This window comes from Oncorhynchus kisutch, linkage group LG8 (assembly GCF_002021735.2).
Source record: "Oncorhynchus kisutch isolate 150728-3 linkage group LG8, Okis_V2, whole genome shotgun sequence".
In the NCBI taxonomy this organism is placed as follows: domain Eukaryota; kingdom Metazoa; phylum Chordata; class Actinopteri; order Salmoniformes; family Salmonidae; genus Oncorhynchus; species Oncorhynchus kisutch.
The window spans coordinates 24,390,730-24,408,668 of NC_034181.2; the positions used below are offsets into that span (position 1 = coordinate 24,390,730).

At 44.3% G+C, this 17,939-nt stretch overlaps 1 protein-coding gene across 4 annotated transcripts in view; it reads left to right on the plus strand.

Moving 5' to 3' along the window:
- The window catches only part of LOC109896048 (solute carrier family 23 member 2), a 73,078-nt gene that overhangs the window by 39,062 nt on the left and 16,077 nt on the right, over nt 1–17,939 (plus strand). For 2 of the 4 annotated variants that reach the window (XM_020490247.2, XM_031829880.1), the window contains exons 2-6: nt 4,750–4,958; nt 7,456–7,554; nt 9,246–9,362; nt 9,958–10,115; nt 14,409–14,497. In XM_020490247.2, coding sequence (XP_020345836.1) covers nt 4,857–4,958; nt 7,456–7,554; nt 9,246–9,362; nt 9,958–10,115; nt 14,409–14,497 — 565 coding nt within the window. In that variant the 5' untranslated portion in view covers nt 4,750–4,856. Of the gene's footprint in view, nt 1–3,051; nt 3,180–4,749; nt 4,959–7,455; nt 7,555–9,245; nt 9,363–9,957; nt 10,116–14,408; nt 14,498–17,939 lie in introns of those variants that run through there. The other 2 variants (XM_031829879.1, XM_020490248.2) reach the window with 2 other exon arrangements.

Sequence of the window (17,939 nt, forward strand, 5' to 3'; positions counted from 1 at the left end):
TACATTGCAGTCACCTAGTGGCCAAAATTCCACCCCAGTTGCAATTTAGATAATACATTATGGCCTTTCTCTTGCATTTCAAAGATGATGGTACAAAAGAAATACCAAAAATTATTTACCAGATCTAATGTGTTACATTCCTTTCACATTTCCACATACTTCAAAACTTCCTTTCAAATGGTACCAAGAATATGCATATCCTTGCTTCAGGGCCTGAGCGACAGTTAGATTTGGGTATGCCATTTTAGGCGAAAATTGGAAGGAAAAAAAGGGGCTGATCCTTAAGAGGTTTTAAGATGTCCCAGCTTTGATTCCCCTGTACTGACCTCGCCTTCTGGATGGGTAGCGGGGTGAACAGGCCGTGGCTCGGGTGGATGATGTCCTTGATGATCTTTTTGGCCTTCCTGTGACATCGGGTGCTGTAGGTGTCCTGGAGGGCAGGCAGTGTGCACCACCCTCTGGAGAGCCCTGCGTTTGCAGGGGGTGCAGTTGCCATACCAGGCGGTGATACAGTCCGACAGGTTACTCTCAATTGTGCATTTGTAAAAGTTTGAGTGTCTTGGGGGCCAAGCCGAATTTCTTCAGCCTCCTGAGGTTGAAGAGGTGCTGTTGCCTCTTCTTCACCTGAGTTGGTGGACCTTTTTCAGATTCAGTGGTGTTTTCACCAAGGAACTTTAAGCTTATCACCTTCTCCACTGCATCCTCATGGGTGACCAGGGAGTACAGGAAGGGGCTGAGCACGCACCCTTGTGGGGTCCTGGTGTTGAGGATCAGCAAAGTGGAGGTGTTGTTTCCTACCTTCACCATCTGGGGGTGGCCCATCAGGATGTCTAGTACCCAGTTGCACAGGTCGGGGTTCAGAACCAGGGCTGTTGAAGGCTGAGCTATAGTCAATGAACACCATTCTTGCATAGGTATTCCTCTTGTCCAAATGGAATTGTGCAGTGTGATGGCGATTGCATTGTCTGTGGATCTATTGGGGCCGTATGCAAATTGAAGTGGTTCTACGGTGTCAGGTAAGGTAGGGGTGATTTATCCTTAACCAGCCTTTCAAAGCACTTCATGATGACAGAAGTGAGTGCTACGGATTAATAGTAATTTAGTTCAGTTACCTTTTGCTTTCTTGGGTACAGGAACAATAGTGGCCATCTTGAAGCAAGTGGGGACAGCAGACTGGGATAGGGAGAGATGGAATATGTCTGTAAACACTTCAGCCAGCTGGTCTGCGCATGCTCTGAGGATGTGGCTAGAGATGCCATCTGGGCCAGCAGCCTTGCGAGGGTTAACACGTCTTAGTCACGTCGGCCACGGAGAAGGAGAGCCCACAGTCCTTGGGAGCGGGCTGTGTCGGTGACACTGTTATCCTCTAAGCAGGCGTTTTAGCTTGTCTGGGAGCAAGACTTCAGTGTCCGCAACGTTTCTGGTTTTCCCTTTGTAATCTGTGATTGTCTGTAGACCCTGACACATACATCTCGTGTCTGAGCTGTTGAATTGTGACTCCTTTGTGTCTGTACTGACATTTTGCCTGTTTGATTGTCTTATGGAGGGACTAACTACACTGTTTGTATTCAACCATATTCCCAGTCACCTTGCTATTGTTAAATGTGGTTATTTGCGCTTTCAGATTTGTGCGAATGCTGCCATCTATCCACAGTTTCTGGTTTAGGTAGGTTTTAGTAGTCACATTGGGAAAAACATCCCCTATACACTTCCTGATTTAACTCACCGTGTCTGTATATACGTCAATGTTATTCTGAGGCCACCCGGAACATATCCCAGTCCGCGTGATCAAGACCATGCTTCAATATTGATTCCGATTGATCAGACCAGATTTGAATAGACCTTAGCGCGGGTACTTCCTGTTTTTTTTTGTTTTACTCCTTCCTGTCTATTTCTCTCTCGCTCTTTCTATTTCTGTCTATCCCCCTCTCTCTACACATTCTAATCCTCAGGGTATGTACTTTTGTTTATGAAGAAGTTGTCTTTTGGTTGTTTAAGGACTGTCATCTTTTTCCTTCCTATTAACTGTAGTCATAGGACTATCCCTCTGGGTGAAGGTTGAGGTTATTCTAGGTGCTTCTGGAAAGTTTGGATTTCCCATTCTTGTACATTTCACTTCTGTTTCTCTAGAGCTGCAATGACCGAGGAGTCTTATAACTGACCGTAAACACACTCACACACTTCATTCTTTTGTGACTATTGCTGACATTGAAATAACTACTCACACAATGTGCTTATGTCACCTAATAAGACGACATGAACAAAGATGATCTATTATATCGACAAGATAGCCGAGTGACCGCTCTAACAATTGAAATTCATGTCCTCAATTGAAGGCAGGTGGATCAGGTGAGACATTCTAGTCAATGAGAGGACAGATACGCGTATGAACAACAGGCACAACTAAGTAGTTGCCGGAATGCCACGTGCATCCACTTATCAGTACTTTTGTAACAGCCTAACCATTACAAAACTTCTGTTTATCATATAAGGCTCATGTAATTCTACACTCTCCATAGACCAAAAGAGCTGATCTCATGCGGACAGATTTTGGGCAGAGCAAATGCTCTCACTTCGCCTCTTCCTCTCTGACATGAATGAAAACTGAATTAACTCTCCCTCACACAAGTTGGGGAGTGATGTGCTACCACACAGAGGAGCAGGTGGATGGAATGTTGTCAACACAGACTCTCCTCCACCTCCATGGCTCGCGCACTCACGCAGACGGGGAAACAGAGCTGTGTTAGGCCACAGTGGTATTTGTGAGAAACTATGGGACAACTACATACACCACTGTAGTTTACTATGGGACAGACTGCCACTGTAGGACAGACAGCCTGTTAGGACATATTATTTCCATCTCACAAAAAGGTGTGCCTGTGATAGGTCTATAGCTGGAGAGGGAGGGACAGAGGATAGAAACCAATCAATCTCATGAATTACCTAAACTGATGAGCGGTTAATGAATGTTGGCTGTCACATTAACAACTACCTTGCCCCCTTACCCCTCACCTGCCCCCCCCCCCCCCCTCAGCTCTCTCTCTCTCTCTCTCTCTCTCTCTCTCTCCATCTTTCTCTCTCACTTCTCCCACCTACCCCCTCCTCTCCCTCTTTCACCCCTTCCACACAGATGCACCCCGCTGCCCAGCTCGACAGGAGCGATGGGATGTGTCAACTAGGTACTTCACTTACCAACATTTAACACTGACCAGGGATGAGGGGGGTTAGAAAACAGGAGGGGGGGGGGAACAGGGGTGAGGGTGATGTCAACTAGGGACTTCACACATTATCCAACACTTCACATGAAGGAAGTAGGGAGGGGGGAAGAAGAGGGGAGGATGGGAGAAGGGTTGGGGTATAATAAAGGTGGGGAAAGGGGGAAGCTCAGGACTGGTTTCTCAGAACTAGATTGAAGACTCATCACTCCGGCAAAAAAAAAAATATCTTTGTTTATTTTAAAAATTTTTACTTTTCCTGTTGAATAACAATATCCCCAGGATAAATACAGTAATGTACACACACTTAAAGGAGAAAAAAAAAATATATATATATATTTTTTTTTTGACAAGTACAGACTTCATGGAGTAGGCCATTCAAAGAGTTGGTGTCTGATGGTGCCCTCTGTCATCGGCCTTCCCCCTTGGTTGAGGAACAATTGAGAACAGAAGAGGAAAGTCCCATCCACCTCCCCTTCCCCATTTGTGTCATATCAGAGGCCACCTATTGAGACTGGAGTTGGACCTTGCTTACTCCTAGACTAAAATGTTCTCTGGAGAGTAGGTTTAATCTGTCATTTTTAAAGCTGGGGAGAGGGTGTTGAGAGGAAGGTTAAGTCTGACAGAAGGCCTTGTACAAGTTTAGAAAGATAGTGAAGGATAACATGCAGGGATAGACACAGCCAAAGGTCTTGTGTTAGAGTAGGGGTAGGGGTGAGACCGGGACTAGTCACAGGGCTAGACTGAGCCCAAGGCATTGTCTTACATAAAATGGAGTTGACATGACACCAGAAATAACACAACAATGCCTGAGACCAACAAACTGACCTCCCCGCTCACACCTCTTCTTCCCGCTTTTATCCCTTTCTCACCCTTGTCCCTCTTTCCCTCCTCAGTCTGTCCCTCAATCTCCTCCTCCATCCTTCCCTCTCTCTGCTAACCTGTTGACTCTGTTCTCCTTTCCACCTTGCCCCTCTCTCTCTTTCTCTTCCATCATCCCCCATCCTCTGCCCTGTTTCTCATCGATACCTGACAGCATACTGTATGAGTGTATACATCTGGGGTTGTGTCCCAAATTACACGTTATTCTCTTTAGTGCACTACGTTTGAGCAGGGCCCATAGAGCTCTGGTCAAAAGTAGTGCAGTGTATATGGAACAGGGTGCCATTTGGAACTCCTTCGGGGTCTCCCAGGCCCATCCCAGTATCAGGTCTCTCCACAGTCCTGGATCACATCTGATCTCTGATCATGATCCAGTCCGGGGTGAAGAGGTGGGTGACTGTGCAGATACTGATCCCTCAGGTCTGGGGCTCTGGAACCAGGACCAGACAGCTGTCTATCTGTTAACTCCGCTTTACACCAAACCCTGCTCTCCAGCCACACACCCCCGTGGACCTTTTGACCCAGTGGGCATTTTCTAGCATAGTCTACCTGGTACAGTACCTACTGTAATACTGTAGTCTGGGTGACATCAAGAGCAGACACAGGAAAGTTGTGTAGTAAATGATCCATCTTTTATCTCTCTCTCTCTCAGTAGATGACACAGTCCTGGACCATGTAAGGGAGCTGAAGGATAAATCTGCAGTGTTTCTACCAGAGCGAGAGACGGGAGGAGCGAAGGAAGAGGAGGAAGATAGAGGAATGGGCGTGGGGAAGAATACCACCTCTATGTCGATGGAGGGAGGAGAAGGGGCAAAGTATGAGGAGGAGAACAAACACAGCGCAGACTTCTACCCCATTCCGGTACGGTGTGTGTGTATGTGTGTGTGTGTGTGTGTGTTCTGTGTGTGTGTGTGTTCTGTCTGTATGCGTGTGTGTGGTCTGTCTGTATGCGTGTGTGTGGTCTGTCTGTATGCGTGTGTGTGTTCTGTCTGTATGTGTGTGTGTTCTGTCTGTATGCGTGCGTCTATGTGTGTGTGTGCTTGCACTGGGGATTTAGTCAGTTAAAGCGGCAATCTGCAGTTACTACATACATTTTTTTAAACTTATAAATGAATGATATTTACCCATTTGATTCTTAAAGAATATAACTTATAAATGCCTCATGAGCTTAGTTCAACTGTCATACCCCATCAGAACCCAAAATAAATGTGTGTAGACACTGCCTTAAAGCATGCTTAAAACTATAATTTTGTTATCATGGATAGTCAGAGCCATGGATGCCAGGACTGTCTATGAATTTGAAAGTGGTTACATTTGTCCAGGCCCATCCCTCAGCTTCTTACCAAAGCAGGGGGTGAGCACTGTTATTGTTTCAACCACATATTGGCCCTTTAAGGGTGATCAAGTTGACACACTGACAGAGGAGTGATGGTAAAGACAGGGTTTGTCCACCATACACAGAGACCTGTCATTAGGATCACTTAACACTTGTCAGGGTCACACAAGCACTGACGAACATCCACACATGCAATGTTAGTCTCCATGTCGTGCCAGTTTTGTTCTGGCCATTTCCTCTTGGTTGGAGCACAGTCCCCTCATGTAGGTCACACCACAAATCAACAATAACGGTTTCCCTAGCCACGCACACAGACACAATACTTTACTGAGGAGCCCAAACACCCTCTCTGGGTTTTGAGTCACTCAGAGATTTATGACTATATATCCTGTTTGTTATAAGTACCCCATTCACATGCTCCTGTTACTGAATGGCTGAATAGGACAGAGGTGGATAAAGGGACACAATGGCTATCCTCAATTACCTGTACAGCCAGTCTCCCTCCCTTCTGTCTTTCTCTTCCTCCTTTCTTTGTCTTTCTTTCTTTGCTTCTTGCATTCATTCTTTAATCTCCCCCTCGTCGTCCTCTCCATAGCTCTCTCCCAAGGGTACTAGTTTTGTGACGTCTAGGGATGTGATGTCTGGGGCAGCAGGTAGCCTAGCGTTAAGCGCTTTGGGCCAGTAAGTGAAAGGTCACTTGTTCGAATACCCGAGCCTACAAGGTGAAACATCTGTAGATGGAACAACGCATTTCACTGCACCTTTCCAGTGTGTGCCTAGAAAATATTATTTTCATGAACTAATGTCCATTAATACAAATGACAGACCTTCAGTTCATTCGAAGTTCTCTCATCTGATGGCTGCTCTGTCAGCAGTAATATTTCCCAGCTAGTGAAAGATGGGCAGTAGGATGGAATGTGTCCCCAGGAAAGGTACTCACACACACACACACTTGAATGCCAATGACATTTAAGTCTGAACACAAGTAATTTGTTGTTTCGCATGCCTGGCAGACTAGATGCAAAGATGGATGAAAGTATGCAAAGACGCATCCTCAATCAAATTTAGACAAATGCCACTGTGTGTGTGTGTGAGAGACTGTCCTTCTATACTTTGAACTTCATCTGTGATTTGCTAACCAAGCCACAGACGCAGAACACACATCCACAACAAACAGGACACGACACACAGGCACAGTGATGTCATGACCTTGGGTCCCTACAGCGTATGTGTGTGCAGCAGTGTGATAAATAGACCAATGTAAAAATAAGTCACATACACAGGATAGGTGCAGTGAAATGTTTTTTTTACACATTTCAGCCATAGTAGTACCGTGCCCCTGGAGGGTTAAGGACCCTGCTCATGGGCACATAGACCATTTTTTCCCCCACCTCGTTGGCTCGGGTCTTCAACTAATGAAGAAACTGATGTACTTATGGCCCAGTATTCCCAGAGATCATTTTCCAGACAAAGTGCAAAGGCTCCCAAAGCAACACCCATGCTGTCCTTTGTGTGTTATGTCTGATAGTTCTGTTAACCTTACCCAATCAGCATCAATGTCCTTGCTTTCCTTGAAATGTTCTCTCTTTGCGTACGTGAGTGTATATAAGTTGTGCTACTTTGTATAATGCAGTGTGAAATGTTTGTAAAATACTTACTGGGTGAGGTTTTTGCGGTGCAAAAAAGCGTCAGTGTTGTCAAAACACTGCATCACTGCAAAGGCACAGCCACCAGCATAACACTATGGAAGTTTGTCATTTCTCTACCCCTACATTGGCTTTATACAGTTACATTTCTGAAAGAAATGCTGTTACAATAATAGAGGGATAATGAAATATGGGTCCTTGGTACTCAATGTTTCATAGTTAGTTAGCCCATATTAATGATTGACATGTCTGTGTATGTAGTGTACAGTAGGTGGTTAAAGTATTGACATGCATCTGTCTGTGTAGGTGGATGAAGTATTGACATGCATCTGTCTGTGTAGGTGGATGAAGTATTGACATGCATCTGTCTGTGTAGGTGGTGGTGAACGGAGTGGAACAGGCCGCTGGAGAGCAGGACACTGAAGACACTGAGCTGATGGCCATCTACACTAAAGAGATCCAGGAAGGAGAGAAGGTACGAGACACGCACGCATAGTTTAAACTCCTAACTCTCCCTTCTCCTCTCACTCACCCTGTCCCTCCCCTACATCCTTTGTTTATCCCTGCTCTTTTGATCATCCTCTCTTCTCTCTGTCACTGTGACTCTGCACTTTTCCCTTGTGACAGAAAGATCGTCAGAGGCAAGAGGAATTTCTCGCCGGTGTCTGCTTGAATCTCTCCCTTTTTTCTCTCTCCCTTTCTGAATTTCTCCCGTCATTCTTTGACTACACTCTTGCTGAATTGTTCAGCCTTTCCCTCTTCCATGCTGAATATTCTTCTCCCATCTCCTGCCCCGCTGTCTATTATGTTGCTGTGAAATCATCAGCCTACAATATGACTGTTCTGTAGTTTGTCTCCAGGGAGGTCTCCCAACAGGTGGATCGTGAGCTACCAGTAGCTCGCAGCCCACCTATGAGTAACTGGTCAAACAATTCTGAAAGTACATGCAATTTTCACGTGTTCCACCGCAAACGGTCATAAACAAATCTCACAAGTATCAGACACCAGAAAGCTCCCAGCTACTATCTATTCAATGTAAAACTTTCATTATCCCACCCCTGGTTAGCAACTATTGGCTTTAAAAATAAAAAAACACTATCTGCCAATTAACTTCCAGGAACATTGTCCCGGTCTGTCTGTGTGGCGTGCCCTCATTTGTTTATCACTCCGTGTGTAGCCATTTGATGTGATTACCGTCTTGTGGATTGACAGAAATATTTTCCCCAAAAACTTCTCAATTAAATGTTAACTGCAAAATAGGCTTACCTGGCAGGAGAATATCATCTGTATTTGTTATTTGCAAACTTTGCCATGAAATGAGCAGCAGCAGTACAGATCCATCGCTAGACGCTCAATTAAAGGGCAAGATGTGCGATTTGTCTTTAAAAAAAAAATCTATATATAATTACTTATTTTTCTTAAGAAAATACATTATTTTACCTTTCTATTAAACTAGGCAAGTCAGGTTATGAACAAATGCTTATTTACAATGACGGCCTACCTGTTTTTAAGGGGATTTACATAAAAAAATCTTCTGGTGTGATTTAAGCATTGACATAGACTCATAACATTTAATTGAGTTGTTTCTCTATTGACAATTGTAATTTTAAGAGTGAAACTAAAACTAAGAACAGAATTTGGGAAACTATAAAACAGAATTTGGGGGGAAAATCTCAGATTTTATAGGGCCCTTTTAGAGTTGTTTATTAACCATTATTTTATCAGGTGTATTGACAGAACTTTCTCATGTACACCAAGTATCCGGGGAATAGTTGCAGGTGACAGGAGAAGAGAAGAATGCCTATTTGAAAGCTAGAAAAAAACGACCATGTCCCATTTTTAAAAAGTAGCTCTCATGCTAGAGAAGGTTGGAGACCCCTGCCCTATAATAATGCACTATTTTTGGGTGTGGTTAGTTTCAGGTTTTGACCTCCCTAAGGTAAACACACACATTTTTTTTTATTTAACCTTTCTATTTAAAACCTTTTATTTAACTAGGCACATAGAGATTACTACTTGTAGGCTTAAATATACTTAGTCTAAAAATAAAACTTAAGTCTTAAAACCATTTGGTCCAGAGATTGTATACCCTGTGGTGTGTGAGGGTGTACAGTAGCCTACATCTATAGTCTAAAACACTGTCTTCTCACCTTTGTGTGTGTGTAGAGTTCCATGTCAGAGACATTGGACAGTGCAGACAGTATGGACGCCAGGAGAATGGACATGATCTACACCATCGAAGACACACCTCCCTGGTACCTGTGTATATTCCTGGGCTTACAGGTGAGACACACACCCACAGCTCTGGTACCTCTGTTGTTTTGCAAGTACCAGATAAGCATGACTGTCTGAAATATGTATAAATGTAATCTAAATAATGTGGCTTCCTCCTTGTCTCCTCTCCTTCATCTGCCCTGATGTGAAAGCTAATTCCTAATAAAGTTCCTGTCCCTATTGCTTTCACCTGTTCATCATCAGCACTGATAAAGGACCAGAGTAGACAAGGAGAGGAAGCCACTTAAATTCAGACTGTAAAAATGCAGCTAAGCTCAGGCCTAAAAAATGCCATCTCACCGCTTATTTGAGTCACTTCCTCTTTCCTGTTCTATAACCCGTATCATGTAACATAGTTACATCAGGAGTGGGTAGATTAAGCCCCTCCCCTCTCTACTCATGCTTATGAAACATACTGGTATGCAAGTTGATGCTCGGCTTCCCTGTCACACACAGAGACCTCAATAACCTCAATCAATATTAACTCAGTCAATATTTACACAACAGTCCTGTCTATTAACATAAACACATACACACTGTAAACCGCCATCACACACAGTGACACACACATCTCATTCTAACCCTCTCTCACCTCTCTCTCCAGCACTACCTGACGTGTTTCAGTGGTACCATCGCGGTGCCGTTCCTGCTAGCTGAAGCCATGTGTGTAGGGTTTGACCAGTGGGCTACCAGTCAGCTCATAGGAACTATCTTCTTCTGTGTGGGAATTACCACCCTGCTACAGACTACACTGGGCTGCAGGTACACACACATACATACCTACATGCATGCATGCATGCATACATGCATATAGTTGAAGTCAGAAGTATACATACACTTAGGTTGGAGTCATTAACTTGTTTTTCAACCACTCCACAAATTTCTTGTTAAAACAAATTATAGTTTTGGCAAGTCGGTTAGGACATCTACTTTTATATACACAGATACAGTACCAGTCAAAAGTTTGGACAACTTACTCATTCAAGGGTTTTTCTTTATTTATTTTTTTACTATTTTCTACATTGTAGAATAATAGTGAAGACAACATTATTAAACAACACATATGGAATCATGTAGTAACCAAAAAAGTGTTAAACAAATCAAAATATATTTGAGATTCTTCAAATTGCCACCCTTTGCCTTAATGACAGCTTTGCACACTCTTGACATTCTCTCAGCCAGCTTTATGAGGTAGTCACCTGGAATGCATGTCAATTAACAGGTGTGCCTTAAGTTCGTTTAACAAGGCACACCTGTTGTGTTGTGACATGGTAGGGGTGGTATACAGAAGATAGCCCTATTTGGTAAAATACCAAGTCCATATTATGGCAAGAACAGCTCAAGTAAGCAAAGAGAAATGACAGTCCATCATTACTTTAAGACATGAAGGTCAGTCAATCTGGAAAATTTCAAAAACTTTGAAAGTTTCTTCAAATGCAGTTGCAAAAACCATCAAGCACTATGATGATACTGACTCTGAGGACCACCGCAGGAACGGAAGACCCAGAGTTACCTCTGCTGCAGAGGATAAATTAATTTGAGTTAACTGGACATCAGATTGCAGCCCAAATATATGCTTCACAGAGTTCAAGTAACGAGACACATCTCAACATCAACTGTTCAGAGGAAACTGTGATTCAGGCCTTCATGGTTGAAATTTTTGGTTCCAACTGCCATGTCTTTGTGAGACTTCGAGTAGGTGAACGAATGACCTCCACGTGTGTGGTTCCCACCACAAAGCATGGAGGAGGTGGTGTGGGGGTGCTTTGCTGGTGACACTGACACTGTGATTTGTTTAGAATTCAAGGCACACTTAACCAGTATGGCTATCACAGCATTCTGCAGCGACACGCCATCCCATCTGGTTTGGGCTTAGTGGGACTATGACCCAGAACACACTTCCAGGCTGTGTAAGGGCTGTTTGACCAAGAAGGAGAGTGATTGAGTGCTGCATCAGATGACCTGGCCTCCACAATCACCTGACCTCAACCATTGAGATGGTTTGGGATGTGTTGGACTGCAGAGTGAAGGAAAAGCAGCCAGCAAGTGCTCAGAATATGTGGGAACAATGTGGAAAAGCATTCCTCATGATGCTGGTAGAGAGAATGCCAAGAGTGTGCAAAGCTGTCATCAAGGCAAAGGGTGGTTACTTTGAAGAAACGCCTTTTTGGTTACTACATGATTCCATATGTGTTATTTCGTAGTTTTGATGTCTTCACTATTATTCTACAATGTAGAAAATAGTCCAAATATAGAAAAACCCTTGAATGAGTAGGTGTCAACTTTTGACTGGTACTTTTATACACACACACATACACACATAGCTAATGCAGGCACCTGGGAAAACTAGGCAAGTGATTTGGCTATTCTTTCCCCTTGTTTGGTTTTAACAATAATCGAGACTGTGGGAGGAGACCTCCATTGCTTCACATTCTACACGGTGTGGTTAAGGAGTGTGTTATGAAATAGGGTAGGTATGTTGGTGCTAGGAGCATAATTATTCACTATGCTACACTCATACACCCCATCCCCCAGGTGGCAGGCATCCCCCAGGTGGCAGGCAGCCTCTCTCTACAGGAAACTATTTCCTTCTCTCTAATTTTCATTCTTTCATTGTTATTTTTTTTCTTCTTTAATGTCTTTCTCGCTCTCATTGTGGTTAGAGGTTAACATTTTACTCAGTGAGTTAGTGTGACTTGAGATGCCCTTCTGTTCTCTCCCTCTTTCCCTCACTCCTCTTGCCCACATTTTCTCCCCCTCTATCCCTCTCTAGAAATATGGTATCCTTTAGAAATGCCACAGCCAGGTTTCATATTTGTTGCCATGGTTATTATTGCTACCGAATGTGATGCTCAATGCCATGCCACGTCATTGTAGTCTGTCTGTTGTTTGTAATTGTGTTTGTGCAGTCTGCCTGTCTGTCTCATGGCCCGGATACAGCAGCATTGACGGGAAATCACTGCACACACACACACACACACACTGGACACACACACACAGAAAGTACTCTCCTAGTCTCATGGCCTCGAGTGATTTCTTTCTGAAAGGAGAGAACGAAGCAGTATTTTTACTTTTTAGCCATTAGTGTTTTGTCTAACAGTCAGGTACAGCCTTGAAAAGAACTGCAGACAAACACCCACACTCACTCACCCACACGCGTACACACACAGACCAGCGGTATGGCGGATCTGTGTTTGCCTGGCACACACACATTCCGCTCATGGAGAAACCAGGCATTCTGCCACATAGGACTACTGTGAAATGGGTCGATGTAATTTTAGCTGTGGCCAATTCTCCTGTCTTTAGTCCTGCAATTAGGACTGGTCACACAGAGAAGCATGCACAGCACTGTCTCACGCACAGAGGACTAGCCTCTACATAGCACTCACACAGATGGTAAGATCATGCACCAGTCACAGTTGTTGTTTTTCTGTGTGCCCTGTAGTAAACCTTAGAACTGTGAACTCAAAGAAGAATTTGAGAAATTGTTAGTGAGATATCTGTTCTCTGCTCCATCATGTCTTGCTGACAACACACTCACACAGCGGCTGCTTGCCAACTCATCCAAAGTCACTATGATGTCCATCTTTTCACTAATGACCGTCAGCTTTGTGTCACAAATCACAGCTATCTGTGTCACCCTGGCAACATGGATAAGGTGGGAGTGGAGGGAGGGAAGAAATGGGCACTGTGGTAGAGGGCTGGAAATCAGGGAGAGATGGATGAGGTAGAGGGCTGGAGAGCTGGATGAGAGGTAGGAGTTTATGTGGACTGAAGCAAAAGGGGAGGGTGGGGCTGAGGGAGAGAGGGTGAAGGGATGTATAGAGGAAGATGAATGGATGGAAAGAGGAATGGAGAGGAGTGCTAGTGGCTGTGTTTGAGTCATGGTGCTAAGTGAGGTCAGATCACAAACACTCTAGGAAAGGTGATTTTGTGTGTTTACGTGTCATTGTGTGCACAGCTGGTCCCACCTGCGGGCAACATGTGACCCTCTGCGGTAGATGAGTGCTGCTGGGTAAATTGGCATCTGTGTATTTGTCATGATCTCTCTGTCTCTCACCCCCCCACACACACACACGTCAGTGACGCTGACACTCAAATGGCCCATGTTTCGTTCTAATCTATTATTATATCAATAATGTTAGTGATATTTCATTTTAGAGCAAACATTCAAATACAAAGCAGCCTTTTAAAGGTGCGTAGGGTGTTTTGCCTTTCACGCCAGCGACCCGGGTTCGCTTCCCTGCCCCACCGTTCACTACATTAGTGTCAGAAGAGCGATAACACCTGTGAGGCCAGCGGGAACACATGAACTGGATGTGTGAGGGGGCTGAGTAGTCGACACAAGGGGATGTGGTTTCCCGTTTGAACGGGGCAGTGTAGTGATCCTTGCTATAGGAGCCATGTTTCAATTCACACCAAGTGGGTTAACCCCATTGGTGCGATACGTAGGGTGTTAGCCTTTTACACCAGTGACCTGGGTCCCCTGCAGTACACATTGATCGATTTAATCTGGTTGGTCATCAGAGTTAATGATGGTGTGTCACTGCACACTGACCAGCATTCAAATCAATGCCAATTATCAGCTAGCACCTGCTCCGTTCAAACAGCGCAGCTCTGTCAGTGTCCATGCTGTTACTGTTGCCAAACCAGGGTAGACCCTGCTGCTCAGTGTTCACTAGTGACATCTAGCGGACAAACAGGAGAACGGTTGCTTGCACCACTGGAACCCACAGCTATAAAGGCCACATAACACTGGCATAATCATCACATAACCATCATGCTATGATGACTGACTTTACACTGTTTTACCACTGACTGACACTAGCAATGTTTCCATCAAATGACTGGATCGACTTAGTGATAGATCAGCGATTTTACATGTGTGGACGTGATATACAGAAGAGATAAACAGAATATACTATGTCAAGTAACAATATGTACAATGTGAGTAGAGTGAAAAGTTCCCTACTGAGCAGTGAGGTAGAGTGTATTGGAAGAATGTGTACATGTGTGTATTCTTGCTAATAGAGTAATTGTGCTGTGTTGTTCCAGGCTTCCTCTGTTCCAGGCAAGTGCATTTGCCTTCCTGGCTCCCGCCAGAGCAATCCTGTCACTAGACAAGTGGAAGTGCAATGCTACAGGTAAACACACACACAAATGCATACACCGGTGAGTACACACACCACAAGTACCTTCACTATGACCTGTTCTCACCCTCACTCTCCTGCTCACGTGAGCTGGCATCAGTAGAGCTGACTGGAACCTCAGCTGGCATCAGATGAGTTTCTCAGGTTGACATCAGATTAGGCTTCCAGGTTTGGTGGCAAGGTGTGTTAATGTCAGTGTTTTGGAAAAACCTTGTATTTCACTTGTCGGTGGTTTAGATTTCGTTAAACATATACTGAAAAAATATATTTAAACGCTACATGCAACAATATCAAATATTTTGTTACAGTTCATATAAGTCAATCAATTTAAATAAATGTATAATCCCTTATTTATGGATTTCACATGACTGGGAAAACTAATATGCATCTGTCAAAGATGCCTGAACAACAACAAAAATCAGTCCGTATCTGGTGTGACTAGGGTTGTGGTGACCATATTACCGCCACACCGGCGGTCTTGAAGTCAGTCAAATTCCACGTGACCATTTAGTCCTGGTAATTAGGCTTCTCCAAGCTCTGATGCTGTTGATGGTCATTAGTAGCCTACCAAACTTGATAACTGCCGGGTACTCAGCACTCCATTGTCCCTCTCTTGACATCAATGCAACTCCTGGCATAAATGCAAATCATCAAATTGATTTATAAAGCCCTTTTACCATAAACTGATATCTCAAAGTGCTGTACAGAAACCCAGCCTAAAACCCTGAACAGCAAGCAATGCAGGTGTAGAAGCACAGTGGCTAGGAAAAACTCCCTAGAAAGGCCAAAACCTAGGAAGAAACCTAGAGAGGAACCAGGCTATGAGGGGTGGCCAGTCCTCTTCTGGCTGTGCCGGGTGGAGATTATAACAGAACATGGCCAAGATGTTCAAATGTTCATAGATGACCAGCAGGGTCAAATAATAATAATCGCATTGGTTGTTGAGGGTGCAACAGGTCAGCACCTCAGGAATAGATGTCAGTTGGCTTTTCATAGCCGATCATTCAGAGTATCTCTACCGCTCCTGCTGCGAGTTGAAAACAGCAGGTCTGGGACAGGTAGCACGTCCGGTGAACAGGTCAGGGTTCCATAGCCGCAGGCAGAACAGTTGAAACTGGAGCAGCAGCACGGCCAGGTGAACTGGGGACAGCAAGGAGTCATCAGGCCAGGTAGTCATGAGGCCTGGTCCTAGGGCTCAGGTCCTCCGAAAGGGAGAAAGAAAGAGAATTAGAGAGAGCATACTTAAATTCACACAGGACACCGGATAAAACAGGAGAAATACTCCAGATAGAAGACTGACCCTAGACCCCTGACGTAATAAATACTGGAGGCTGAGACATGAAGGGGTCGGGAGACACTGTGGCCCCATCCAACGATGCCCCCGGACAGGGCCACTAGAGGGATATCTTCAACCACCAACTTACCATCCTGAGACAAGGCTGAGTATAGCCCACAAAGATCTCTGCAACGGCACAACCCAATGGGTGGTTGCCAACACAGACGGGAAGATCACATCAGTGACTCAACCCACTCAAGTGACGCACCCCTCTTAGGGACGGCATGGAAGAGCACCAGTAAGCCAGTGACTCAGCCCCTGTAATAGGGTTAGAGGCAGAGAATCCCAGTGGAGAGAGGGGAACCAGCCAGGCAGAAACAGCAAGGGTGGTTCGTTGCTCCAGTGCCTTTCCATTCACCTTCACACTCCTGGGCCAGACGACACTCAATCATAGGACCTACTGAAGAGATGAGTCTTCAATAAAGACTAAAAGGTTGAGACCGAGTCTGCGTCTCTCACATGGGTAGGCAGACCATTCCATAAATATGGAGCTCTAAAGGAGAAAGCCCTGCCTCCAGCTGTTTGCAAATATAATCAAAAATCTAATCGAACACTTCGAGACCCTATAAGCTCATGTTGTGCAACATTTATATAGGCTTTGCAATTGTGAGAAAACAGAGTGATGGCCTCTTAAAAAGGGGAGGATCCCATATTTCTCAACTTTCCTAATATTAAGCAAATATTAAGCACATTAATTACCTTTATAACAGGAGTATAGCCTACCTGGCTGGCATGAAAATGGACCACAGGAAAAGCGTCCTCCATTCGCGTTTAAGTGCAGAGATAACATCGAGACAGGTGCGTGGTAATGGTCCATTCTAAATGAAAACTAACTAATTTGACATATATTATTTAGTATACAGTACCAGTCAAAAGTATAGACACACCTTCTCATTCCAGGGTTTTTCTTTATTTTTACTCTTTTAGAACATTGTGTAGAATAATAGTGTAGACATCAAAACTATGAAATAACACATACAGTGGGGCAAAAAAATATTTAGTCAGCCACCAATTGAGCAAGTTCTCCCACTTAAAAAGATGAGAGGCCTGTAATTTTCAGCATAGGTACACTTCAACTATGACAGACAAAATGAGAAGAAAAGAAATCCAGAAAATTTCATTGTAGGATTTTTTATGAATTTATTTGCAAATTGTGGTGGAAAATAAGTATTTGGTCACCTACAAACAAGAAAGATTTCTGTCTCTTACAGACCTGTAACTTCTTCTTTAAGAGGCTCCTCTGTCCTCCACTCGTTACCTGTATTAATGGCACCTGTTTGAACTTGTTATCAGTATAAAAGACACCTGTCCACAACCTCAAACAGTCACACTCCAAACTCCACTATGGCCAAGACCAAAGAGCTGTCAAAGGACACCAGAAACAAAATTGTAGACCTGTACCAGGCTGGGAAGACTGAATCTGCAATAGGTAAGCAGCTTGGTTTGAAGAAATCAACTGTGGGAGCAATTATTAGGAAATGGAAGACATACAAGACCACTGATAATCTCCCTCGATCTGGGGCTCCACGCAAGATCTCACCCCGTGGGGTCAAAATGATCACAAGAACGGTGAGCAAAAATCCCAGACTCACACGTGGGGACCTAGTGAATGACCTGCAGAGAGCTGGGACCAAAATAACAAAGCCTACCATCAGTAGCACACTACGCCGCCAGGGACTCAAATCCTGCAGTGCCAGACGTACTGGCTTAAGCAGGGGGACACATGTCCAGGCCCGTCTGAAGTTGGCTAGAGAGCATTTGGATGATCCAGAAGAAGATTGGGAGAATGTCATATGGTCAGATGAAACAAAAATATAACTTTTTGGTAAAAACTCAACTCGTCGTGTTTGGAGGACAAAGAATGCTGAGTTGCATCCAAAGAACACCATACCTACTGTGAAGCATGGGGATGGGAACATCATGCTTTGGGGTTGTTTTTCTGCAAAGGGACCAGGACGACTGATCCGTGTAAAGGAAAGAATGAATGGGGCCATGTATCGTGAGATTTTGAGTGAAAACCTCCTTCCATCAGCAAGGGCATTGAAGATGAAACGTGGCTGGGTCTTTCAGCATGACAATGATCCCAAACACATCGCCTGG